Source organism: Suncus etruscus, chromosome X (genome assembly GCF_024139225.1).
Source record: "Suncus etruscus isolate mSunEtr1 chromosome X, mSunEtr1.pri.cur, whole genome shotgun sequence".
Classification (NCBI taxonomy): Eukaryota; Metazoa; Chordata; class Mammalia; order Eulipotyphla; family Soricidae; genus Suncus; species Suncus etruscus.
The window spans coordinates 62421030-62441459 of NC_064868.1; the positions used below are offsets into that span (position 1 = coordinate 62421030).

The window sequence follows — 20430 nt, forward strand, 5'->3', positions numbered from 1 at the left end:
ATGTGGATTTTGTTAACTGTGTCCTGAAAACTGAACATTTAGCTTCGCATTGCTTATCTTAATGTCTTTTGAGTTAATATATATATGTTGTCTTGCCCATAGGGGTTTCATAACTTTAACAAATTCTTTTCCCACTTGGCCTTTAGTTTCAATGCAGGTGTCAGCAATCTGTGGCTCCGGAGATGCATGAGGCTCTCTTGAAACTTTGTCATGGCTCTGGTAGCAGGGCAGATAACAGAGGTCAGGGAATGGTATCACTTACCTCTGCCACCTCCTGACACTCTGTGTGACAAATTGCCATAGAATTGGCATTATTATGCAACCACAGCATCCCTGTCCTGGCCCAGCATCCTCCCTCACATCACAGTGTGTGATTCATTGAGGGCATGCTAAGCATGCACCTTTGCACTGGGGAGGAGGTAAAAGAGAAGTGCTGACAGAGGGGACACTGAAAAATAATTTTAAAAAAGCAAATAAGAGAAAAAAGGGAGAAGGAAAAAGAAGACAGAGAGGACAGAGAGGGCTGGAATAAGAGAAAGAGGGCTTGCAATGCGACTATTAGTGGGAGTCGGGCCAGTACAGTGAGTGGAGAATAAAGTCTAAAAGAGAAAAAACAGCAGCCAGGTTAAATAAATTAACAGATACTAATTTTTGTTGTCCGTTAATCATTGAAGACAGGTCCTTTTGTAAGGTGACACTGTAGGAAAGTTGTGACTATTATATAAAAACAATTTTAAGTAAATAAATTAAATTATTATTTACATTTAATACTTGTAAATGTATGTGAGCAGGTCCTCTCCAACATTATATTAAAAACAAACATCAATCATGCCTCACAGATGATAGCTTACAAGCCTGTGTGAAAATGAAGGTAACATCTTACAATCCTTATGTGCAGACACTGTGCACTGTGGTTCAGGAGCAAAATTCTCATTAAACAGATAAATTAAATATTTAAGTTAGGATCCGGAGTGGTTGTGCAAGCAGTAGGGCCTTATGTGCATTAATCTAGGATGGACCATAGTTTGATCCTCAGTGTCCCATATGATCCCTCCAAGCCAGGAGCAATTTCTGGGCACATAGCCAAGAGTAACTCCTGAACATCACTGAGTGTGGCCCCAAAACAAAAAAAAATTTTGATTAGCTATTAATTTGCACAAATATATTTTACATTTTTAAGTGAAAAAGTGTAGAATCAAATAATTAACGATGGGGCTGGATGGCGGTGGATGGCGATGGATTTCTTTCTGCCATCCCAGGCCACGTGGCCTCGCAACCCCATCTAGCCGGCGGGTCGCAGGCCCAGGTGAACGGCGTAATGAAGACTTACTCACAGGCAGGCTTCAGGAAGCATCAGCTTTATTCATGCCCTATTCACCACATGTGTGTGGCCTATCTCATAACCTTTTAAGCATTCAGCCATTCTAGGCTACCCTGCATCTTAACCCTTTCAGCCATCTTCCCTTTGGCCTCCATGCTGGTCAAAGACCAGAACACAGAGGCCCACAAGCCAGAGCGCCCAGCAGCGCAGAAAGGGGCCGAATCCCCTTGGTTCAAGGCTTATCTAACTTTTCCAAGACCCCTCCCAGGAATGGGCAGGGTCTTGCAGGTAAGGTAACACCTAATATTCAGTTCCCAAGACCCCTCCCAGAAATGGGTGGGTCTCAGGTAGCTACACCCAGATCCAGGGTCTCAGGTACACTACATTTCCCCCCTTTCTGAAATATAAAGACCCTTTTGTAATTTTGACTCCACCTGTAGCCAAAGGTGGGTTAATATTTTCATGCACCAACGTAATAAAGTGAAAATTAATATACCAGCCCTTTTCAAAAACATAACATTTCTGCAAAATATACTATACACTTGTAACTTAAAATTCTTAATGCTTTTTTACCAAGCACTATTTTGGAACTTTCATGTTCCTATACTTTTAAACTCTATTGGGGGAACTTTCTGTTCCTATAAACCTTTCCTACACACAAGTACTACAGCATACATGCATAACATACATTTTAAAAACAGGCTAAGTACATTAAAATACACACAGTAAAACATTTTGCAATTGAAAATATTAACTATGGGGCCCGGAGAGATAGCACAGCGGCGTTTGCCTTGCAAGCAGCCGATCCAGGACCAAAGGTGGTTGGTTCAAATCCCGGTGTCCCATATGGTCCCCCGTGCCTGCCAGGAGCTATTTCTGAGCAGACAGCCAGGAGTAACCCCTGAGCACCGCTGGGTGTGACCCAAAAAACAAAACAAAACAAAAAAAAAGAAAATATTAACTATGAAAAACAACAAAACACATTTAAATTATAAAGAAAATGACTTAATGAAGACAAAGATGCAGTCCGAAATTTCCAAAGTTGAAATCCAAATTCAAGCTGAAGGTTGTTCTCAGAAAATCAGTCCACTTTAAATACAGTCTTTTTTCTCCTTCGTTTCCAATTTAGACTTTTAATAAGTCTTTGAAGAGGCCGAGGTTTTTGTTTATTGTAACAAAGTCTTAGTCCTAGGCCTGGGCCTGGGCTGGAGGTGATGCAAGCTTCCACCTCCCTTGTTTCAATGGCCTTTGAGCCCCCAGATGGGGTGTCGGCCATCTTTGAAAGTTGTTGCACGTGGCCCAGGGTTTTGGGCTCAGTGCACCCAAAAAGAGCCAAAATGAAACTGAAAAGCAGAAATCTCACCATCATCGCTGTTTTGTTGGGTCCAGGATTCAGGTCAAAGTTCGGAGCACCAGTTGTTGTATCAAATAATTAAGGATGGGGCTGGATGGTGGTGGATGGAGGCCTTTGTGCTTAGGCCCCAGCCACATGGCTTCATCCCCCATCCAGCCAGCGGGTCCCAGGCCCAGGTGAACGGCGTAATGAAGACTCACTTACAGGCAGGCTTCAGGAAGCATCAGCTTTATTCATGCCCTATTCACCACATGTGTGTGGCCTACTCATAACCTTTCAAGCACTAGTTATTCTTGGCCCTGCATCTTAAACTCCTTTCAGCCATCTTCCCTTTGGGCTCCATGCTGGCCAAAAACCAAAACACAGAGGCCCAAAAGCCAGAGCGCCCAGCAGCGCAGAAAGGAGCCGAATCCCCTTGGTCCAAGGCTTATCTAACTTTTCCAAGACCCCTCCCAGGAATGGGCAGGGTCTTGCAAGTAAGGTAACACCTAATATTCAGTTCCCAAGACCCTTCCCAGAAATGGGTGGGTCTCAGGTAGCTACACCCAGATCCAGGGTCTCAGGTACACTACACATCTTCAGATCGACAGCTAAATATGTAGTACTTATTTGTTTTAAATGCCGCAATGGTTTTGCAGCTCCCAGGCTTTTTCCCCTTTGGAAATGAGTCCAAGTGGCTCCTAATGTCTTAAAGATTACAAACTCCTGTCCCAGTGGATTTGATCTGTTAATATCATCCTAGTAATGTTTCTGGTTAAACTAATCAGTCAAACTTGAAATATTACACAGGTATTGTAAAATATTGAGTTCATGTAACATGTGTTTCCTAAATTATGAAATCTATTGAGAATTTGATAGGTTCCCTCATCTACAAAACCAAGGTTCTGTAACTGGTCATTTCTAATCCCTCTAGTTTCTGCCTCTGTGTGAGGTATTGATTTATTGTCCTGATTATCTGTTAAGGTTGTTGTTGGTTTCCTACTTTTGTTCTCTCAAATAATCTGTGTTGGGGTTGGGAGGAGGCAAGCAGTCTTTGGTTTGGAGGTTTTTTTAATCATGCACCAGTGTCTGAGTTTCATCACTTGTGAGAATCCTGGTTTTGACTAGGTGTAGTGGAACCCAGAGTTCTTTGCAGGGTTGCCATCTGTAGAAACATAAACATTTCCTCAAATGAGGAGATTACCAGCAATCCATTTATTATCAATTTTTACCCAAATAGGTGAATTAATTTTTTGTACCTGTGCATCCTCTTGAAAGTCTTTCTGCAGCTGTGTGGGGCTTTCCTTGGGGGGAAAATTCAAGATGTTTAGTGAAAATAATGTTAAGAATATATGGTCAATTGGTAGCATGCCCCTTTTCCTGTATTTTAATAATTGGAATTTAAGGGTTCAGTGAGATTTTTCAGCTATGCCTTGTCCTTAGAATCCAGTGATGTATTTGTTTTGTCATTCTTTGCAAAGTGACTAAAATTTTTTACTGGTGTAGGTAGAGCCTTTGTCTGTTTTATGGATTGGGGAACGCCCATGATGGAGAAACATGTTAGCAGGAAGGTCTAAAAAGTCTTAGCTCTTTCAGACACCACAGGTATGACCCAAAAGAAATGAAAGTAAATATCCACCGCCACATGGAGATAGGATTTTTTTGGAAAGAATTTAACTGTGTAGGGCCAGAGAGATAACACATTGGCAGGGCATTTGCCTTGTATGCAGCCAATTCAGGATGGATGATGATTTGAATCCCGGCATCCCATATGGTCTTCTGAGTCTGCCTTGAGTGATTTCTCAGCACAGAGCCAGGAATAATCCTTGAGTACTGCTGGGTGTGACCCAACCCCCCTCAATTCAAATGTGTAACATCCATTTGCCATAATTCATTTGTCTATAAACCTTAGGGGTTGGACCCAGCTTTATGTGATCTTCTATTTTATTTTGGTTTTTGGACTACACCCAGGGGGTACTCCTGGCTATGCACTCAGAAAGTGCTCCTGGCTTGGGTTCATATGGGATGCTTGGGGATTGAAGTGCGGTCCACCCTAGGTTAGTGCATGCAAGGCAAATGCCCTATAGATTGCGCCAATGTGCTGGCCCCCATATGTAATCTTTTATGAAAAGGCACTCAAATAGTACATTTATTAACAATATGTCTGGCATGCATCCATGGAATATGATAGTTTATGTGAAGACAGCAGATGTTTGTATGAAGGGTTGTATGTTCTTTTGCAGGTGACTTAAATGACCAAATGGTTATTGGTTTCATTTCCTTGAACCATTGGCCTGAGGAGGCCAGAATGAGATCTTATATGATTAATGAGAATTGGCTTGGAGAGCTTTTGTAAAATGGTAATGTAGGTACTGAAGCATATCTTGAACCACCTGGTTATGGGCATTTAAATAGGCAGTGACAAGTTCTGGAAATAAGCTGACAACATAAGCTGAGTCACTCTCTACATTGCATGATCCATGGAAACATGGGAGAGTAAGTAAAATTTTTTTAACCTTATTTATTGATTGATTGGTTGTTGGACTACACCCAGCAGTGCTCAATGGCCATTACTGGCTCTGCACTCAGAAATTGCCCATGGCAGGCTACCGGACCATATGGGATGCTGGGAGTCAAACCAGACCCCCTCCTCCATGTAAGCTGCATGCTTCACCGCTGTGCTATCTCTCTGGCCCCAAGAGTAAGTGAATTAAAGTAGCAAGTTCAATTAGTTGAGCGGATGTGTAATTTGTAGACACTGTTGTGGTCTGTGAGTGGTCAGTGATACCAGTTTTTCCTGATGATGATCCATCAATGTAAAACATGGAAGCATCAGATATGGGGGTGGAATGGATTATTGAAGAGATTACAGAATGCTCCCCTCTGAAAAAACCCCAGGCCTATCCAGCAGAATAATGGGAGGTTATTTCACCTGAGAAGTCTGATAAGGCTCTTTGAAGGACCTCACTGAGATAATATGCATTCTACTTCCTTTTATGGAATAGGTAGGGCTATGCTTTCAAAACATAACAAATAAACAGCTCTAAGCCTTGCTTTGATGATAAGGGAAGCAATCAACTCTAAGTAGGGCTCAAATATGCATTGTGTAAATAAACACATTCTAATAGCCCTGATAACTGAACAATAGCTTCCATAGGAGAATGAGGTTTTTTTTAAATTAATAGCCATACTTTATATCCTGCCATGAACCTGGAAAGATAGGACTTTAGAAGCCAGTCCATGAAGAAATCCTGTTTCTTTTAGGCTTTTTGAGTTAAATGCCTTGGGATATTTATTTCTGATGTTCCTTCTGGGGTGATAAATAATTTGCTAAATTCAGAGTTTGGAATACTACGGGAGTGATGGATTCAGTTTATGTCACCTAAGAGTTTTTGAAAATCATTAAGGGTTCTTAGATTTTTCTGACAATAGAGATTTTCTGGGGGCATACTAAAGTACTCTCTAAGACATAACTCAAATTTTGAAATGGGGGCAAAGTCTAATTTTTTTCCTGTGGCTATTTATTAGACCAGTGGCTGACAGTCAAGTGATGACATATGTATACAAATATTGTAATTCTCTGTCCATAGAGCAGGCCAGCAGTATGTCACCCATTCATTGTAATAAATATGCTTGGGAAAACTTTTTGAAAGCTGTAGGACCACATCAACAAAATATTGTTGCCCCAAAACATTGTGGATGAATTAGTCATGGCCTGAGGTAAAACAATCCATTGAAGCCACCACATGGGAGATTTATTGTTGAGAGAAGGAATTTAAAAAGCAAAATGCCGGGCCGGAGAGATAGCACAGCGGCGTTTGCCTTGCAAACGGCCGATCCAGGACCAAAGGTGATTGGTTCGAATCCCGGTGTCCCATATGGTCCCCCTTGCCTGCCAGGAGCTATTTCTGAGCAGACAGCCAGGAGTAACCCCTGAGCAATGCCGGGTGTGACCCAAAAACCAAAAAAAAAAAAAAAAAAAAAAAAGCAAAATGCCTTCTGTCCTTGGAATGTATGGAAATGTTGTAAAAAATCTTTTAAGTCAATTACTACAAAAGGCTAGTCTTTTGGAATCCTTGCTGGGGGCCACCAGGTTATAATTTATCCATGGGAATAATGCCCATGTTGACAGCTAAATCAGATAATAGTCACCAGATGCCTGACTTTTTTTGGATGACAAAACAGAAGAATTCCAGTCAGAATATGATGTCTCACTGTGTCTCAATTTTAGCTGTTCCTTAAGAAGTTTTTTTTAGGGGCCGGAGAGATTGCATGGAGGTATGGCCTTGCATGCAGAAGTACGGTGGTTCAAATCCCAGAATCCCATATGGTCCCCCCGAACCTGCCAGGAGCTATTTCTGGGTGTAGAGCCAGGAGTAACGTCTGGCTCGGCTGGGTGTGACCCCCCAAAAAAAACCCAAAAAGTTTTTTTAGTGCCCATCATTTTGTATTGTTCGTGGTACCTGAGTGTCCATGCAGGAACACTTGATTTCCATTCAATTAGAATAGGTGCCAGTGTACTCAGTGATCCCAATAAAAAGGCAAAACCTCTTAGCTAGTAGGCCAGAGGAGGTTTGGACAAGAAGGTGAAATATGTGGTCTGGTGATTTAATATGGGGTTGGGCAAGGAATGTGGTATTCCACAGCCAGTTGTGTAAATATTACCCGAGATATTAAAGAAAATTGGAGTCACACATGTTGAGAAAGCAGCTTGTTAGACTTCTGAGCCTGTGCATTTTAGCAATGTTGCACTTTGTCAAATATATAATGAAGACAAAACATCACCTATTCTTTCCAGGCCATAGGTATATCTTTCAAGACCTAATTTTGGGGCCAGTTTTGTAAAGATATTACAGATACCTCTGTTCCTGTGTCAAACATGCTTTCAAATTTCTTGTCCTGAATTTCAAGGGTTAACATTAGACATTTTTCTTTAAGGTTAGCAGTAAAGGCTATCAAAGAGTTAACAGAGGCATTGCTGTTTGTAATACCAAAACCTCCAATCCTGGGCGATCTGAATAGCCAGGCATAACATAAGGATATAATAAAATTTGAGCTATGTTTTCACTTTTTGAGAGGATTTTGGGACACACCTAGCAGTACTCAGGAGTTACTCCTGGCTCTGCACTCAGAAATCACTCCTTGCAGGCTTGGGAGACTATCTGGGATGCTAGGGATTGAACTAGGTCAATCACATGCAAGACAAGTGCAATGCTCACTGTGCTAAAGCTTTGGCCTGTTCTCACCTTTTTTTTAAAGTCAAAACTGTGGGCACAGAAGTAAGAACTATTATTTCTCCAAGATGATCATAATCTATTATTCCCAGATGAACATAAATACCTTTAATAGTCAGACTTCTAATTATCAAGCCCACAGTTCCTGAAGTAATCAGCTCTTTTATGCCAAATCTTAATTTATAAGAGCATTGTGCTGATATAGTCAGTGCCACAGGGCAGGGAATATCAATGCACAGCTTCCTGAAGCTGTAATGAGTCTGTATCTTGCAGCTTGCTTGGTCCTGATTGGGAAGCTGAATTGTTGATGAAAAGGTTCCCTTGATTTTGTGGGGACTGGGATTAGCCATTGACCCAGTTTCCCAAGACAGGATGATTAGGTCTTGGCATCAAGGGGTCAGGTTAGGGAGTAATCCTGGTCATTTTGCAAATGTCCCAGTTTGCTACAATTAAAGCATCTGACCTGACCTTGTGGACCTGGGGTTAAAACTCTTCCCTAGTTATTTGACACATGATGAAAAGGTGACAGACAAGTTCCATCCCAATAGAATCCATTGTCATACATTTGGATTAATCAGGTCCTTCCCTATTCTCCACCCCAGGTCCCTCCCTATTGTCCTTCTCAGAGTATAATCTGGATTCTTCCTAATAAAAACCTCAGGTTTCAGAGAAATGCTCTCTTGCATTTCTGGCTTTTCTCCACTGAGCTATCTACTTCTTAGTAGGGGATGGCTTGCATGTTGGAATCCCTGAACCCATTTCACCCCTTCAGTATGTGGATTATCTCCTGCACTTGCTTCCAAATCCATGTCTCTCCAATGTCCTGTGAGAGCATGAACAGTTCTTGGAGCATGATACTTCCATCACAGCCACTCCTTGGACAAAGTCCAGGGTGGCAACCTTGGATGGGGAATATTGCATGGGCCTCCATATATTCTAGAAGGATAGCTAGATTCTTTCTGGTTCCCTGGAGATTGTTTCTTTATGGAGTAGGTATCTAAAGCATTATTTTAGGGATTCACATGGACCTTGAACACAATTGATCCAGCATTTCTTTTTTATTATTATCTTTAAACACCTTGATTACAAATATGATTGTAGTTGGGTTTCAGTCATGTAAAGAACATCCCCCTTCACCAGTGCAACATTTCCTAACACCAGTGCCCCAAATCTCCCTCCTCCTCAGCCCACCCCCACCTGTAATCTAAAAAGGCTTTCCACTTCCCTCATTCATTCACATTGTTATGATAGTCCTCAATGTAGTTATTTCTCTAACTGCACTCATCACTCTTTGTGGTGAGCTTCATGAAGTGAGCTGGAAGTTCCAGCTCTCCTCTCTTTTGTCTCTGAGAATTATTGCAAGAATGTCTTTTATTTTTCTTAAAATCCATAGATGAGGGAGACTATTCTGCATCTATCTCTCCCTCTGACTTATTTCACTTAGCATAATATTTTATGTACATCATGTATAGGAAAACTTCATTACTTGATATCTCCTGACAGCTGCATAATATTCCATTGTGTATATGTACCGCAGTTTCTTTAGCCATTCATCTGTTGAAGAGCATCTTGGTTGTTTCCTGAGTCTGGCTATTGTAAATAGTGCTTCAATGAACATACGTGTGAGGAAGAGATTTTTGTATTGTATTTTTGTGTTCCTAGGGTATATCCCTAGGACTGGTATGGCTGGATGGTATGGGGGCTCAATTTTCACTTATTGTAGGAATCTCCATATTGCTTTCCATAAAGGTTGAACTAGACAGCATTCCCACCAGTGAATAAGAGTTCCTTTCTTTCTACATCCCCGCCAGCATTGCTTGTTCTTATTCTTTGTGATGTGTGTCAATCTCTGTGGTGTGAGATGGAACCTCATAGTTTCTTTGATTTGCATCTCCATGATGATTAGTGATGTGAAGCATTTTTTTCATGTGCCTTTTGGCCATTTGTATTTCTTCTTTGAAAAAGTGTTCATGGGCCCGGAGAAATAGCACAGCGGCGTTTGCCTTGCAAGCAGCCGATCCAGGACCAAAGGTGGTCGGTTCGAATCCCGGTGTCCCATATGGTCCCCCGTGCCTGCCAGGAGCTATTTCTGAGCAGACAGCCAGGAGTAACCCCTGAGCACCGCCGGGTGTGGCCCAAAAAAAAAAAAAAAAGAAAAAAAGAAAAAGTGTTCATTTCTCCTCCTCATTTTCTGATGGGATTAGATGATTTTTTCTTGTAAAGTTCTGTCAGTGTGTTGTATATTTTGGATATTAGCCTCTTATCTGATGGGTATTGGGTGAATAGTTTCTCCCACTCAGTGGGTGGCTTCTGTATCCTTGACACTATTTCCTTTGAGGTGCAGAAGCTTCTAAGCTTAATATATTCCTATCTGTTTATCTCTACTTCCACTTGTTTGGAGAGTGCTGTTTCCTCCTTAAAGATGCCTTTAGTCTCAATGTCATAGAGTGTTTTATCTACATGTTGTTCTATATACCTTATGGTTTTGGGTCTGATTTCAAAGTCTTTAAACCATTTCGATTTTACCTTTGTACATGGTGTTAGTAGAAGGTCTGAGCTTGGTTTTTTGCAAGTGATTAATCAGTTGTGCCAACACCACTTGTTAAAGAGGCTTTCCTGCTCCATTTAGGATTTCTTGCTCCTTTTTTTTTTTTGGTTTTTGGGCCACACCCGGCGGTGCTCAGGGGTTACTCCTGGCTGTCTGCTCAGAAATAGCTCCTGGCAGGCATGGGGGACCATATGGGATACCGGGATTCAAACCAACCACCTTTGGTTCTGGATTGGCTGCTTGCAAGGCAAACGCTGCTGTACTATCTCTTCGGGCCCTCTTGCTCCTTTATCAAAACTAGGTGGTTGTATGTCTGAGGAATATACTCTGAGTACTCAAGCCTATTCCACTGATCTGATGGTCTGTCTTTATTCCAATACCATGCCGTTTTGATAACTATTGCTTTGTAATATAGTTTAAAATTGGGGACAGTGATGCCTCCCATATTCCTTTTCCCAAGGATTGCTTTAGCTATTTGAGGGTGTTTATTGTTCCAAATAAATTTTGAACTCTTTGTTCACTTCTTTAAAGAATGTCATGGGTATCTTTAGAAGGATCACATTAAATCTATACAATGCTTTGGGGAGTATTGTCAGTTTAATGATGTTAATCCTGCCGATCCATGAGCAAGGTGTGTGTTTCCATTTTCTCATGCCTTCTCTTATTTCTTGGAGCAGGGTTTTATAGTTTTCTTTGTATAGGTCCGTCACATCTTTAGTCAAGTTGACTCCAAGATATTTGAGTTTGTGTGGCTTAAAGGGGGGCACACCCTGGTGATGCTCAGGTGTTACTATGACCCAAAGCCAAGCTATTGTCATAACTTTGAACCAGGTAGGAACTAGATTCTTTTTATCCAAGATTCTTTTTATCCATTTGAGTAACCACGAAATCACTCCAGGGAACATCTCTCCAGTTGTAAATGAGGTCCTAGTTCCTGGCACCCGGTGTTTTGGAAATATCATGTCCAGAATTGTTGGACTGGAAGCAATGCTGACAAAAAAAATAATCCACACAAGATTAGGAAGATAGAACATATTCAGAAATTTCCACCATAACCTCTCTGCAAGCAGGCAAAGATACCAGCAAGCAGATAGGCTAGCTGTGGAACTGAAACTGTAAGCAGTCTTTCTGATCCAAGGTTTTTTGGAGAAGAGGACAACCTCATGGATGGAGAACAGGTAGAGTTATGGACCAATCCAGAGGTATTTCCAGTTTATGAGTGACAAGCACGACCAAAGAAAAATTATCCTGAATAGAGTAAATCTCAATTATTCCAATAATCCACCATCCATGTGGTCTCTTCTAGGTTCTGGTACAGAACTGCAGCTTGTCTTGATCTTCTTGGCTCACTTGATATATATTTGGATGCGTTTTCAGCTGTGATGCCCACATGGTAATTATGGATCGTGTCCATGAGTCCATCTCAGAGGATGCTCTGACTCAGGGGGATTAATCCACTCTTTACTTCTATACGAAGGTGGGCCTAGTGTAGGACACTGCTCATGTTCTCCTTGTCTTCTGCAGCCACAATATGGGCAACTCAACCCTTAAAGACTGCAGTGTGAGACAAACAGATTTGAGGCCTTAGCTGCAGATTATCTGGTAGCTCACAAATGACTTCTGACACCTCTTTGGAAGCTGTGGTGGCCTGTAGTAAAACAGTCCTGGATGGTGATGGATGATGGTAAGAGGGATGGAGGGTGAGGCCTTTCTCCTCCAGCTTGAACCATGTGCCTCCAACCCCTACAGCCGGCAGGTCTGAGGGTTCAGGATAGTGGCGAGGAAATGATCCACAGCAGACAGGTTTTAGGAGACATGAAGCTTTCTTTATTCAAGGCTCTAGTCACCTAGGTTAACCATTTAAGCAGCCTATTTCACTGCCCTGTCATCTTTTTTTTTAATTTTTTTATTTTTAATTATGAGAACAAGGATGCAAAGAAAGAGGACAAGGTAAAGTTACAGTGGAAGGACAATCACCCATAACATAATTCTCAGAAGTCCCCTTGCTGATATCTTAACTTTGAAATTTCAGCCAAAGAACATTAAGATAAATAAGACAGAATCCATGTACAATTACTTTGTCCCTCAAGTCCCCAGATTGTAACACATTATAATATTTCTTAACAGCACACAAGGCAATCTAAAGCATAAAACTTACGTAACTCCTTAAACATTACAGGCATAGTATATTTTTACATTTCCATATACATGCATATTAGCTTAAGTTAACCTCAAATTTTAAGTGGGTTCTTTTTAAGGATTAGAGTCAAAGGAGCACAGTAAAAATGGTGTTAGAATGGCATGCCCTGTCATCTTAACATGTTTCTTCTACCTCCATCCTGCCTGCTCTCTCTCACTGAATCTCTCCAAATCCTCTTTCTGCCCCTGAGGTAATCCTCTTGATACCTCCCAAAGAGCCCTCCCAGAAATGGGCAGGTCTTACCCCCAGGCTAGGTTACACAGGAAGATGGTGGTGGGGTGACAGTGGCCCTCTTCAGAACTTCTTTAAGAATGTTGACATGGGGGGCCGGAGAGATAGCATGGAGGTAAGGCGTTTGCCTCTCATGCAGGAGGTCATCGGTTCGAATCCCGGCGTCCCATATATGGTCCTCCCGTGCCTGCCAGGAGCAATTTCTGAGCCTGGAGCCAGGAATAACCCCTGAGCACTGCCGGGTGTGACCCAAAAACCACAAAAAAAAAAAAAAAAAAAAAAAAAAAAAAAGAATGTTGACATGGGGCTGGAGAGATAGCATGGAGAGATAGTATTTGCCTTGCATGCAGAAGGACGGTGGTTTGAATCCTGGCATCCCATATGGTCCCCTGAGCCTGCTGGGAGCGATTTCTGAGTGTAGAGCCAAGAGTGACCCCTGAGCACTGAGGAGTGTGACCCCCCCCAAAAAGAATGTTGACCTCTTGCTCATGATCTGCAAAGGTAGACAGGACCCTATAAAATGCTCCTGAGCTTGAGATGATGTCTGTGCACACTGCAGAGGCAATGGCCATGCAGTCTGTACTTGTACTCCTGTCATACATTCAGTTCCCACATACAGAAAGTTATTGGTCACCTTTTGTTTTTTGGAAGAGGGGCATACTCAGAAGTACTCTAGGCTTACTCCTTGCAGGCTCTAAGGACCATATGGGACCAAACCTGGGTCGGGCATTATTCTACCTGTTGTGCTACTGATCTGGCCCTAAAAGGTCACATTTTAAAAATACATTAAGGGGGTGGGAGCCAGAGCGGTGGCGCAAGTGGTAGGACATTTGCCTTGCATGTGCTAACCTAGGATGGACCATGGTTCAATCTCCCTGAATCCCATATGGTCCCCCAAGCCAGGAGCGATTTCTGAGTGTATAGCCAGGAGTAACCACTGAGATTCACTAGGTGTGGCCCAAAAACCCAAAACAAAAAATACATTAGGGGACCTTGACATGCATGGCAATGCCCAAGCAACTATTGTATCCTTGGGTCCTTGCATTGAATTATTTCATTGATTGGTGATGATATTTCTGAGAGTGAATCTTATACTATCTGAACACCTATTGGGAACTCCTCCCTCCCAAAATTAAAATGATTATTAAGGTACCTGTATCCAGAGTGATAGTATAGGTAGTAGGACACTTACCTTGTATACTGCTGACCTGAGTTCAAACCCAGGTAATCTATATGGTCTACCCAGCACTGCCAGGAGTAATTCCTGAGTACAGAGCCAGAAATAACCCCTGAGCATCTCCAGGTATGGTCCTCAAACAAACAAAAAACAATTAAGGCTAAGCATCTCAGTGCTTCATTCTGCTCCATTCCTCTCCATCTTTCTTCCTTTGCATTGTTGGGATTGAATTTAGGGCCTCACGCTCTGTGAGTGTTGAGAGAAGAGAGAAAGTCTTTCCTCACCCTCATGGACCCTTGACCTGAACCCAGCATGCACAAAGAAGACTTGGAAGTACAAATTCTTCAGCCCTATGGCAGCTGAGAACTCTGAGATGCTGAAGGTGAAATTGCTAAAATTGCTGGATATTCACAGAAAGACCAGGAAGCACCCATCTGCCAAAGGCCATCAGGCTCTGGACTGAGGATGAGATCAGGTGCTTCATCCAGGAGTGGGAACTTCTGGGCCACTAGAAAGGGAGGAATAATCACAAAATTGCCCAACTCATCGTGTAGAGGCTCAAAATCAAGGGCATCCATGGGCCTGGAGAGATAGCACAGTGGTAGAGCATTTGCTTTGCATGAGCCCCGGGGGAGGGACCAGGTTCAATTCCTGGCATCCCATTTGGTCCCTCAGCCTGCCAGGAGTGATTTCTGAGTGCCCAGCCAGGAGTAGCCCCTAAGCAATGCTGGGTGTGGCCCCAAAATCAATCAATAAATTAAAAAAAGTTTAAATAGAATCAAGGGCATCCTAAAGAGCCATAAGCAGTATTTAGATCTGTATGAGAACCTACAAGAACTATATTGGCTCATCATCCACCAGGTCAATCAGCAGCCCTGCAGTGAGTCCCTGCCCTGCCCCTATGGAGAAGTCCTGTATGGGATCCTGGGCCCCCAAAATCAGAACCAGGTCTTTGGTTCAACTGTGACCATGAGGTCCATCTGTTCCCTCCTAAGGCCCAGCTCTTGTTCTGAGACACAGCAGGCCTTTAGGAGGGGTCAATGTGGAGACCCCCACTGATGTTCTTTGTGGGTGCATCTGCTTACAGTACACATGGCTCAATGTGCCAGATGGGAACCCAGATCCTCTATCCCAATCCTCCATTGATTCTCTCCAAGCTTGCCTACCTTTGTACCCCCAAAGGCCCTCAGTCCTCTGAAGACCACCTCACAGGCCCCAGCCCTCAGACAAAGTAATTCACCTCCTCTTAATACTGATACAAACTAGCCTGCACTCCAGATAAGCCAAACCCTCCTCCCAAAACAGTGATGTGACTGACATTTAACAAAGTGACCTTCCCCCCCAAAAAGAACCTAGAGCCTCAAATCTGCAAAGCATGTTAAACTACATCACTGACCCTACAATTTTTCAAATCTGTACTAGAGTAGCTGTCAAATAAAAAATCATGTTTTCAAAATTGATTGGCTAGATATAGTGTTTGTACTACTATCAAATCAGTTGTTTAATTTTGTATTGTTCAAAAATTTATGGGATGTTTAAAGACTAGTTTTCCTTGTTATGAATAGTTATCTCATAAGGGGGCTCCACACACCATGATTCTATGTTGAGAAAGCGGCTGAGAGGGTGAATCAAACTTGGTTGGGCAACTTTCAGCCTCATTGAGCGAGTGAGAGAGCTTTCTGCCAGAATTGCAGGTGTTTTGTTTGTTTGTGTTTTGGGACCACACCTGGTGACACTCAGGGGTTACTCCTGGCTATGCACTCAGAAATCGCCCCTGGTTTGGGGGACCATATGGGATGCAGCTGGATCAAACCGCAGTCCATCCTAGGCTAGAGCGGGCAAGGCAGAGATGCCTTACAACTTGTGCCACTGCTCCGGCCCTCAGAACTGCAGTTTTTATTGAATACAGAGACAACCTGTAAGGACAGAAGGCCTATCCTGAATCAGTCCCATTTAGGTATGCTTGAGACATGTAAACCAAGATGATAAGTAGGAAAACCTCTGTTGTGGGTGAAAACAATTTGTAAACAAACAGAGACAAAGAAACAAGGGATTATCTTTGTTTGGGTGAAACCAAGATGTAGATAAACAGATACAAAGAAACCAGGAATGATCTTTGTTTTGGGTGAAACCAAGTTTTAAATTGTAAGTCAACTTCTTCAGTATTGTCTTCAACAGTATTATCCCCCAAATATTTGGAGAGTGATGGTGCTACAGCTATGTGTTTTCCAGCGTCATTTCACCTTTGGAGCCATTTTCTGCCGCTGCCAGTAGCACCTGCTGTGGAGGTGGCAACAGCAACAACCAATGGACAACTGCCTGCTCTCTTGCTGAGCGCTGGCTCTGCTTCTGTGAATTGTGGGCTGTCTTAAAACGCGAAACCTATGGCCATTTGATTTAACAGAAAACGAATGCCTCATTAGCAGTTATTAGGTTGGTAAAATTTGGGATTGAGGTCGAAGATTCATCTGATGTATTTCAGATGATTCTAAATTTAGAAGTGCTGAACATGAAAAAAGAGCCCAGATATTTTTGGAATTCTGGGGAAAAGAAGAAACAAAATCATCTGCTTTACTATTTTAATATTTAGGCCTTCTTCACCAGCCTAAAGTGAATCTCCCTTCCACAGATATTTAGAAATACTTTTTTTTTCTGTGCCAGGGATCTCCCAGATATCAGACATGCAAACATGAACTCTTACACTGACTCACATCCCTGACCCCTAAACATGAACATTTTTTGTTTTGTTTTGCCTTTTGGGGGGGGGCCATACGCGGTGACGTTCAGGGGTTACTCCTGATTATGCGCTCAAAAATCGCTCCTGGCTTGGGGGACCATATGGGATGTCGGGGGACCATATGGGATGTCAGTCCTAGGCTAGCACACACAGGCAGACACCTTACCAACGCTCTGGACCTGACACGGATGTTTTATTTTAAATAACTTTTGTTTTGTCCTCTACTGGCTTTTTGTATGCACCTAACTTGTTTGTTTGTTTTGGTTTTGGGGCCACACCTGACGGGGCGCTCAGTGGTTACTCCTGGCTCTTTGCTTAGAACTCGCTCCTGGCAGCCTTGGGGGACCATATGGGATGCTGGGGATCTAACCCGGGTCCGTCCTGGGTCCAGCGTGGTATGCACCTAATTTGGCTTCAATTTCTTGGGGGTGAAGATAATTTACTTTTGGCATTCAGGGTTCTAATCCAGAGTCTCACACAGGAAAGTATTTTGCTGAGTGACTTCCCAGAAGAGAGCAGAGATCTTATCTAGTTGATTTGCATAACCCCTACAAGGTTTTTCTCAGTACATTCTACTTGATTGGGTAAAGATCTTTGTTCTTCAAATTAACCGTCTCCCACCTCACTGTACTTGGAGAGGATTCTCAAATTCCCACAGGGTTTTTTTTTTTACTCAATCACTGTGTGCTCCACCATTTAACTTTCTCCAGGATCAATAACATTCTCCAACTTTAAACCACCCATGGGTCAAATAGCCTATTTAACTGGGAATATAACCTTATATTTAACAACAAAATCTTTTATTTAATTACTTTAAATTAATTAGTCAATATCCAGTAATCAGTAAGGTCTAAACATCTGTCAGTGAAATCTGAGAAGTAAGTTTTCTAAGTTGAAAAGCTAAATTTATTTACCACAGATGGAGCACTTTAAAAGAGTAAATGTTTACTAATTAAATCAGTTTAAGGAAACATCCCAATTTCCAGGATAATTTATGTAATAAATTTTATCATTTCCCAAACACAATCATGTATGTAATCAAGGTGTTAAATAAAAAAAAATATCATTTCATTGACTCTTTATTGTGTGTGTGTGTGTGTGTGTGTGTGTGTGTGTGTGTGTGTGTGTGTGTAAAAAACACCCCTGATGGTTCAGGGTTTACTCTTAGCCCTGTGCTCGGGAATTACTCCTAGAGGCTCTCAGGCGACCATTTTCAGTTGAAGTTGAGTTTGCTATGTGCAAGGCCAGAAACTTACTTGCTGTATTCCAGCCTCATTTCGTTGGCTTTTGCTTATGCATATGATAGAACAACTAATATATTTCTTTATGCTCATATTTACAAGAAATAGTGTGAGCTGCCTTAAAGAACTTGGGGCCGTAGTGGTGGCACAGGCGTAGGGTATTTGCCTTGCACACGCTAACCTAGGACGATCTATGGTTCGATCCCCTAGCGTCCCATATGGTCCCCCAAGCAGGAATGATTTCTGAGCGCACAGCTAGGAGTAGCTCCTGAGTGTCACCGGGTGTGCCCCTCCCAAAAGAATTTGTAATCTAAGGACTTAGTTTTCCCACCTTTTTGGAGGAGGTGATTGGAATAGAATCCAGGAATTAATACCCTGACAGATATGTGCTTTATCAGTAGACTACATCTCCCAACAGGTATTTTGGAGGAAGTGTGTGCTGGGGATATAATCCAGGTCTTCACATATAAGTACTAAGTAAGTACTTTAAGGCTGATGTATAGACCCCACCTGAAATGATTTTTTAAATTTCTCTCTAGCTCAATGCCCCGGCAGTAGAAATACTCCTCTAAAGACATTCACTGAAAGTAATTCTTAGATCAAGAACTTTTGCAATGAAAAGTTCTGAGAAACCCAACTTGCTGCCTATATTGCTTAGCAATAATCTTTTTCCCACGTGAGATGGTACACTAAATCCTTTTTGGAATAAGAAGTGAAGTATTGCTAAAAAAGAAGAAGTGAAGTATGAGTTAACACCAATGTAACAAAATGTCTGAACAGCAGACTTAAAATTGCAGGAGGATTTTAAGACCTAATCTGTTGACGGAAGTGGAGGCAATTTTAATTCTATCTAAGATGTGTGGTTAAGGTAGATGGCAAGTGAATTCATTTATCACTGTTGAATTGTCTTTAACAATTGGACTCTCCCACTGTGATTATATGCAAAGTTCTAAGATGAAACTGAAGTCAAAGGTCAGACGAGTCACTGCATTTAAAAGGAATATGAATCATCTTGAACATTTTTGCCTTTGCAATGTAAGTTCTTTGTATGTTCCTGAAGAATTGAAGCATTTATTCTACTCCCTTAGTCAGAACTAGCCTGAATACTGAAACTATTTTGAAATGTCAGGGGCTAGGACCCAAATCAGAGCTGTTTCCGTACATCTGGAACCTTTTTCATCAAAGTGACTAAATCAATAGCTGATGTCAGAATCAAGACATGTTCAAATCGAAACCCTCTTGAGCATGGTGCTCAGGGACAATTCTGATGTCCACTCGGTAACCATTTCCAATGAACTTTCTCCGAATTGATTGGTCAATTTGGTAATTCTCCACTTTGGTGCAAACTTTTTCAGATGCTTTTGGGTAGATCGGCTACAAGCTCTAATATTAGCCAGCTAACAGATATTTTTGGCAAAAATGTATTCGTCGTGTGAGACTTCCGCTAGAGTATAAAAAAAATGAGTGCTACCCCAATTTCCTCACCAAAATTGGTGCTACCCCAATTTCCTAAGCCAGAGCGAGTTGACAGGGCTGCTCGCATGCGCTCTGGGCAGGAGCATGTTTGTCGCAATGGGCCCCGAGCGGAAGGTTACAGAGAGACTGATGATTCGAACCCGCTAATTTGTCGCTATTTCGCCTCTCGCCGCTTCCGCGCTGGTACTTGATTGTAAGAGAAAGTAGTTCCGGCCTGTGTTGTTTCGGCTCGGAGCGTTGGCCGCCATTTCAAGACTGTGCGAGACAGCTAGCCTATTAGGTTTGGAGGTTAGAAGCCTGTAGCTGCTATTGTAGCGCAAGCTTCCCGAGGCAGTACTTTTTTTTTTTTTTTTTGCATTACTGTTGCCCGTTTGCTACTAGCTCTGGAAACATTTTTTGCCAGCTGTGGCGGCAGTGAAAATCAATTACCCTCTGGTTCTCTCAAGCAGCTCCAGATGGCGTCTTCCGTGGGTAACGTGGCCGACAGCACAGGTACCGGTGTTCCATTCTACCTTGGGAGCCTCCTTGGGGTCCTGAGCCCCCCCACCCTTCCCCAACTCCTATCATCCCCGTCCTTTCCTCTGGTCATCCTCCCACCCCCATTGCATCACTCGCATTGCTGAGCTTTCCCGTCGTGTCCTAGCATCTGATCGGGATTTCCATTCTGGCTGCTTCTTAGACATGACTTGTGTGCTTGCCATTTTCTTTGCTTTGCTTTGCTTTGCTTTGCTTTGCTTTGCTTTTCTATTTTTTCGCTTTTTTTTGAACCCCGCAGAGCGCTCGCTGGTTCCTCCCCGGGAACACATCTCTGCACACGTGCGCGCTGAGAATGTCTGGGAAGGAACCGCATCCGAGTTCTCTCTCCTGCGCCACCGATTCCCTCCGATCTCCCCTTCTCGCCCCCTCTCCTGGCGTTCCCCCATTTCGCCTGC

The 20430-nt window shown here is 42.6% G+C and overlaps 1 protein-coding gene across 3 annotated transcripts in view; it reads left to right on the plus strand.

The window, feature by feature from the left end:
- Positions 1-19760: 19760 nt before the first annotated feature.
- OGT (O-linked N-acetylglucosamine (GlcNAc) transferase) overlaps positions 19761-20430 on the plus strand; it is a 53414-nt gene continuing 52744 nt past the window's right edge. Inside the window, exon 1 of one of the 3 annotated variants that reach the window (XM_049767165.1) lies at positions 19761-19990. In XM_049767165.1, the coding sequence (XP_049623122.1) occupies positions 19954-19990 (37 nt within the window). In that variant the 5' untranslated portion in view covers positions 19761-19953. The remainder of the gene's footprint in view (positions 19991-20430) is intronic. The other 2 variants (XM_049767163.1, XM_049767164.1) reach the window with 2 other exon arrangements.